This window comes from Cariama cristata, unplaced genomic scaffold, assembly GCF_000690535.1.
Source record: "Cariama cristata isolate BGI_N322 unplaced genomic scaffold, ASM69053v1 scaffold33733, whole genome shotgun sequence".
In the NCBI taxonomy this organism is placed as follows: Eukaryota; Metazoa; Chordata; class Aves; order Cariamiformes; family Cariamidae; genus Cariama; species Cariama cristata.
Genome location: NW_009609553.1, coordinates 12,965 through 20,394, shown reverse-complemented (window position 1 = coordinate 20,394; position 7,430 = coordinate 12,965). Strand labels below are relative to the sequence as shown.

The following is a 7,430-nucleotide window of genomic DNA, read 5'->3' as shown; positions in this document are numbered from 1 at the left end:
AAGGGTAAATGAAGATCAGATATTGGAATCTGAAACATATTAATACTATGTGTGTTCTAATATGGCATTTCTGGAGAAATCTTTATAGCAGGTAACATTCAAGATAACATTCAAATTAATAATAAAAATCATAATAACAATACCTGAGAGTTTATTGAATTTTTATCAAACCTGAGTTCAGATAATTTTGACTTGGAACCACATATTTAATTCCATTTCCTAAGCAGAATGAAATCCATCTTTCCTGGGGAGACTTTCATGCAATCGGTCATGCTTTAGAAATAAAATAAATAGTAGGATCTTTATAACTTCTCTGTGGATGAAAAGGCTTGCTGTCCTTCAAAATGCCTTTCCCAAAGAGAAGGTTGCACAAAATACCCTAGGCACCTGAGTAATCCTGTGTTGGACAAGATGAAAAGGCACAGGACCTGCTTGTATACCAGCTTACTATATAGTACTTTAACACTATTGGCATACTATATTATGTACTAATATTTCTTATCAGAGTGGACTAGTCATCTTACCCAAGACTCTCTCATTCTTAGCACTCTGTTGTCCTCCAGTACTAGTTGAAAGGTCCTCTGGTACAGGCATAGGTTCATCTGCATCATCTGGGACATCACTAATTGGAGGACTTTCCTTTCCTAGTAGTGAAGAGAGTAGCACTGGTTAGTCATCAGAGTAGCTTCATTTTCAAATAATACCATAAGAGGAACCACAAACCAAATAAAACTTAACAAAAAACCTAAGCAGTACTAAAAGCATGACATTCTTAGGACCAAAACCTGCTGTCCTGCAGAGAAAGCTTCTTTTGAATAGAGGGGAATTATATTTGTGAAAAGAATGCATGGCCAACATCTCTTCAAAGTTACTGAAGTCTGGATACACAGTTATCAGTCTTACCATTTGGGGTATTTGTAACACACATGGATATTTTTCAGCTGCTACGCTCAGAAGATCCGGTTTAGCCAACGCAGACTGACAGATTACAAAGGTTATCAAATGGTCAACGTTTGTAAAAACTTTTCTTTCTTCCACAAATGCTCCTTGAGAGCAAATGTGGATGTGCTTCAATGACATAGTGAGGTCTAACCCACAAGTATTCTGGGGCTCTAACAGAACTACCCAAAAAATAAAATTTTATCTCCAACTAAAAATTCAACTACATCTTCAGCAAACTTCATTAATAGTCACAGGTCAAGCTTTGGATGGTCCTTGTGCCTACAAGTAATTAAGTGCCTGTAGCTCCTGGGACTTCCTAAAACATGTACAATTAGCAGAGGTCCCTCAAAACATGACTTCAAGGGTTTTATGGGCTCTTATTTGTAAGGAGGAAACAAACCCCCATACCTTGTGTACACAAGGTTTTGCAGAAGAAAAGTCTGGTGCTTTAGCATGTTCTAAGTGGTATGGAACTGTTCTAGTGTCGAATGCAATACAGTAAGGAAAATACTCTCTTGCTAAGTATTGCACTTTCAGAAATGGTGAGATTTCTTGGTTTAGCTCTCAGACACAGCATACATGTCCTGCCCAGAGTACTATCCCTGTCTTGCAGAGCTTCTTTTAAACTGACTTCACACATCTGTAACAAAAGCATGCCTTGGAAAAAACTACCAAAAGAATTATTTAAGTGATTAGTTTCATCAACTATTACTAAAAGGCTGGTTGTTGCATTAATAGCAAAGAATGGAATAGGCCCAGAGCAGGATTTGAACTCAGTAATGTCCACACAAGACCTTTGTCTCCAAAATGGAGATGTTACCAATTTACACTGATGCAATCTATTAGACATCCCGTGGCAATCAGCACACCAGCAAGGGCAGTAATTTCATGGCACAAAGGCCTAGCAAATTAGTGGGTTTTTTTCTAATGAGAATTCCCTCATTAACACACAAACATGAATTAATTCTGAAATCACTTCTCAGAAAAGGAAAAATTAAAACAAATATATCTCACTTAAGTGACAGCAGTCTGGTGATGCCAGTTACGGATTTGCCCTGAAAGAAGAAAACTATTTCCTCCCAGCCTCCTGGATGGAGCAAAGCATCCTGCTTTCCAATCTATACTGATCATGATGGGGGGAAAATGACAGATAGGTTTAAGTCATCTTCCAAATTAGCTGGTTTGCGTTGTTTGCACAAATCTAGGTTTAAATGAATGAAGTAAGTGGGTGACTGCATTTTTTAATGATGCGTCTATCAGACCACGGTATAATCTCTGAGCAGGACTGGTGGGAGCGACATCAGGTGAACCACCTAAAACTACAGCCAGAGGACTCGAGGGTAACGAAGGAAAAGTCCTGCGCTTGCAGAGGGACTGACTAGATGATTTCATAAGGTCCCCTCCCCATCTCCAGCTTCTGCAGGGTATTCTTAAAAGGGCAAAATCACACTCACTGGGTGCAAGGGCAAGAGCGAAGGGGGATTGTGTAAATGGAAAAGAAGGACTATGAATTTTACAGCAGAGGAAAGTAAAAGCAGGAAGTAAGTTCATTAAAACAGTTTTTGCCATTCACTGCTTAGCTCCTTATTTAGTTATTCCTGTAGCTTTCTGCACTATTTTTGTGGGATGTAAGGAACTTAAAGAACTTCCAGCAACTTTCCAATGCAAATCTCGTCCTGTCAAGCTGAGATATCTCCTACAGATGGGATGTATGCGTGAGGAGAGACAGATTAAATATTTCAGCTTTTTCAACACTTCCCCCCCCCCTCCCCCAGCAAAACAAAAACAAAAACAAAAAACCAGAAGTTTAATGGGAGGGCAAAAGGCAGTCTGGTCAGAATCAGCTCTTTTGACACTACATGTAGGTTAAGGAAATTTGTTAAAAAGTAATAGTAATCAAAAGCCATCTGCATCTTCCAAGGTTCAAATTCTGCTCCCAGTTACAGCAACAGAAGTTGATGCTTTGCCTTAGTCTAGATTCAGAAGAACAGTTATCCTAAAAAACTCAAGGCTTTTTTGGCTACAAATGAATATAAACACACAATATCAGACCTGTGAGATAAAAGATAGCAAACAAAATCAAAATTTTCTCAATGTGTAATTAGGCATTCTGTAATAACCAGGCAGTAGTAGGATGATTTGAAGATAAGTCTAAGCAGTCTTTTGGAATAAAAACCTGTTAGAAGGTCTGTACTTTCACAGTTTATGGTGAACTGTTTGGTTCACTAAACAGATATCAATCTTCTACTTGTTAAATTAATAGCCGTTTGCCCAGGTGGCATGAATCAGACTAGGCTCACGGACTCGATGGGGCAGAAACCAGAGATCTGGTATGCTTCCCTCTTTGAAGGAGACTGCAGTTAAGAAAACTCAGTAAACTTGGCTTTAATGACTCATTTCATATAATTTGATTTCTTCCTGTTACACATGATCGAGAAATCCCTGCATGCAAAAAGGCAGGGTAAAAATAGTGGATTTAAAATAGATACGTTTGTTGAGCTCTGTGTCTTGGATTCTAGAGCATGATATTTGTATTTCATGCCTTAACTACATCTAAATTGTTACACCATGATAAGTTCACTACTGCATGGTAATCTTACAGATATGCAATCTCACTAACATCCTTTTGCCAATGAATTTAGAAATGGAAAGGGGGTGGGCGAAAGGAGGGAACAGTTTCCCATTTAATTTCTAACAGGCATGTCCAGAACAATAACTGGTCAAAGGAATGGAGTTAAAAAAAACCAAAACCAAACACCTAGTGGCAACTACTGGGGTAAATTATTAAAATGTCACATAACAGAGCAAAGTACCATAGATTTATTCCATTCCCATTTTATATTTTTGCTCATAAATAAGAAGTGAAGCATAAACAATGCAATCTAATCTTGGGGAATGGGGGTGAGCAACTATTATTTTTATAAAGAGCCAGCTGACATACCAAACTAAAAAGACAAGGGAGCTGTAGAGTTGAAATTCTGTTTCTGGCACTGCCAATGGTTCATGGTGCCCTTGGTTAAGTCATAAATGGAGAAAACTTCAACTGCAGGTTGTATCATACATTCCCCCAATTCATCCTGAAGCTCTGAAAGATGGTCTCAGATATCCAGACACTGCCATTTCTATATGAAAACTGTCAGAGAAGTGCCTAACCTATCAATGGTGCCTCATAAGACTCTCAACTTCTCTCTAGTTTCCTCATCTCTGCCCCAGCAATATAGTTTGACATAAGGAAAGAGAGGAAGAGAACAAAGTGCCCAGCCTGGTAAGGCTTTATGCATCATTTATTCCTACCAAAGTCCATAGCCTGGTGTTTCTTTAACATCTCCATTCAGCTCTGAGAGCAATTCAGTTCATGCCAGGATGATGCTGCTGGAGCTATGACTGTTAAAAAGAAAGCCAGGGCGGGATTTCTTACAGAAATCTTGCTCTCTATCCTTTCACAAACTGATGTTGGGTGTATTTAATACCTGAGGGTTGTTTCCTATGGAAACACCAGAATCACTGGAGAAGTTATGCAACAAAAGCAACATATACATTTTTCTGGATGACAGTCACAACCCAATTCATGTCCCGTTTTCAAGTAGTAGAACCTCAAACCTCCAGTGATGAGAAGGGAGTTGCTCTGGAGCCAGGCTCTCAGGTGGGAGACACCAGCCCAGGCTACACTCATTTCCACCTTCCCAGGACCTAGCAAGAACATCAAATGCAAACTCTTCTTCCTGCTTTTGCAGAGCGTGGCACAGCCTGGTTGGTGCTAGGGGATCTTTTTATGTTAGATGTGGAAACATTTGCACTGTTTTTTCACCTTCCTTAACTGTTAAGCCCTAGAACTGAGAAAAAAAAAAAAAAAAAGAAAAAAAAAGGCAGGAAAAATACTGCTTGTTAAGTGAGATATTATCTGTGTTTTCTGACTCTCTTGTACGAGTGCCGGATACCGTTTGGTTAAATGTATGTCAGCTCTCTCCTCATTTCAGAACTGCAACTGCTTGCCTCATGAAATATCACTTTCAGGAGAAAAATAAAAAGTGTGAACTCTGTGCTAGTCACACGGTATTTCAGTTCCTCTAGGAGCCAGCCATGCCTGGATTCCCAGAAGCGGGAATGCCTGTGCACACGCAGGGTTTGGCTCGCTTACCCAAGTTTTATAATCTCTTGGCCCGTCTTGCTGCTGCCACACCTGAGTCAGCTACAGCTGCATAAAGCACAGTGCTGCAAAACACAGCTTTTGTGCGGAGAACACTGTTTCTAGAGGCCTATTTTATTTCTGGGTTTAAAAAAAACAAACAAAAAAAAATCCAAAGAAACCCCCCAAAGTAATTTTTTGGTTTTTTTGTTTGTTTGGTTTTTGTTTTTTGTTTTTGTTTTTGTTTTTTTTTTTAAAAAACACAACCAACTGTGCTAGTGAACCAAGTCACCTAATTCCATAGGCTCAGAGAGTAAGCTGTGCCTGATGAGCTTTACTCACACAGCAGGAGAAATAAATAAAAGTGTTTTTCAGCTGACAAGACAATCTCACGCTCCTGAATCTGTGCAATTGTCTAACTGGTTCCCAATATATAGTAGATCTCCCTCATCATGCAAGGAAGCATCCTAGAAGCATGTAGAACTCCAGGTGAAGAGGGAGGAAAACTCTTTTCTGGATTGACCAGCCTATGAGAAAGAAGTAGTTAACATCCCTGTACCTTCAGATCCTCTACTTTTGAGGTCTAGTAAGGGCTTACAAAGAGACAGTATCTGTGGAACCTAATCTGACCAGCTTCTGTTTCCAGGAGGCTGAGTTCACTCAGTAAATTAGCAAGTTCTTTCTTTGGCCACAAATCCAGCTAACAACCCAGTACAACTCACAGCCTCTGCTCACAGAAAGTACCAGATGCTCAGCGACAGGAACAGCAGGAAGAGTTCAAAGCGGATTTTTTTTTCCTCTGTAATCTGTTTATCAGAGGTAAAACTCCTCTTACACTGATTTTTATTTTATTTTTTTAAGAGAACACTCTCTCATCACAGAAGAGTACTATTCTCATCAGCATGATCTGCTAGAAAAGCTAAAGGGCACAGGAAAGTACTACAGCGGTTCAAATCCTGGAAAACTTTGAGAGTTACAAATTACATACATAGATACAGATATATTATGTATATATTTACATATACACAAACATTCAAAATGGCATTTTCTTGCAAATCTTCCTTCTCGAGGGGAGAAGCAGACCATAAGGAAGGCAAAATTCATGACCTAATCCACTCCTTGACTTGAGGCAGCGTCTCCCACGCTGCTCCTCTCCAAGTCAAAAGAAAAAAAACCAAAACCAACCAATGCTCTGGTAAGAGGTAGCAGGTGCAGAGCTCAAATTAACACAGTTGTAAAGTATACCACAAAGGTGAGGTGTGGGTATCCAGGGCAGCCCGTGCTGCTGCGGAGGAAGAAGAGGTCAGCGCTCCTGTCCCCAGGAGCTCCCGCGGGCAGGAGAGGTTTCTCCAGCGGGCAGAGGAGCTGGGCTTGAATCACGGCTCCTCTCACTGCTTCGAGCAGATCCACAGTGCTTTGTCTGCAGAAAGGATTAAAACCCTACGGCTTTTTCTGCTAGGGCCACACATGCTCCAAGCACTGCATGTATAGGACAGGTTTTATTTCATTTACAAATTGTTTCAGCATGCGACAAATCACTGATGTGTAAGTATATCCAGTTGCAATTTTAAAATTGTTACCTGAGGAGGGGAGTGCAATATGCCTCCACAGGGCTGACTAGGAATGACTTCCTTATACTAAATGTAACCGGTAATCTTCTGTTGGCATGAAGGATTATTATATTGTTGTTCTTTCAGACAGAAAATGTCTTTGATTTTCAATTTTCAGATGACACTAAAAGTTCTGGGTTCCAATTTTTGAGAAAACTCCTCAACATTTTTAGAAAGGAGGGAGAGGAGGAAAAAAAAAATAAAAAAAGAGAGAAAGAAAACTGTGTTCATATATTTCAGGAAAACCCAGTGACCGAGCCACCCACACTGTACCCAGACCTTCATGATCTCCTATAGCTGGCCTCCAGGTCCTGAGCCAGCAGTGCCCAAGAGCTGCCTCTTAAAGAAAGAGCCGCACGCCCAGCTACCTGCCAGGAGCGGCTTCGGTGATGGGGCTGTCATGCTCCAGGCTGAACACTAAAAGTGAAAACTGAAAGCCATTAACCGTTGCAGCTGCCAACATATCAGGGAAACTAGGAAAGAGACTAACTTGTCCTTTTTCAACTGTGTAGGCACAACGGTATGAATACGTATTATCTTGCTAAACCAATTTTTTAAGGAACCGGTTTCCAAGGCAGTTAAGAATAAAACCCCCCATAGGAATATCAATATGGGGTAAGACTGCAAAATCCAATCCATGCCACTACAGGGCAAATTTTAGAAACTGAACTTCTCTGCTGTTTAAAATTTTTTTATCTTTTTTTTCCTTTTTTCAAATGTTTATAAGTAAAACTGAATGCTCTGGAAAAAGT

The 7,430-nt window shown here is 40.1% G+C and overlaps 1 protein-coding gene across 1 annotated transcript in view; it reads right to left on the bottom strand.

The window, feature by feature from the left end:
* Positions 1-524: 524 nt before the first annotated feature.
* LOC104159616 (DNA-binding protein Ikaros-like) overlaps positions 525-7,430 on the bottom strand; it is a gene marked incomplete at its 3' end in the record, with an annotated part of 7,358 nt that continues 452 nt past the window's right edge. The window contains exon 2 of the mRNA XM_009697566.1: positions 525-644. Within this exon, the coding sequence (XP_009695868.1) occupies positions 525-644 (120 nt within the window). The remainder of the gene's footprint in view (positions 645-7,430) is intronic.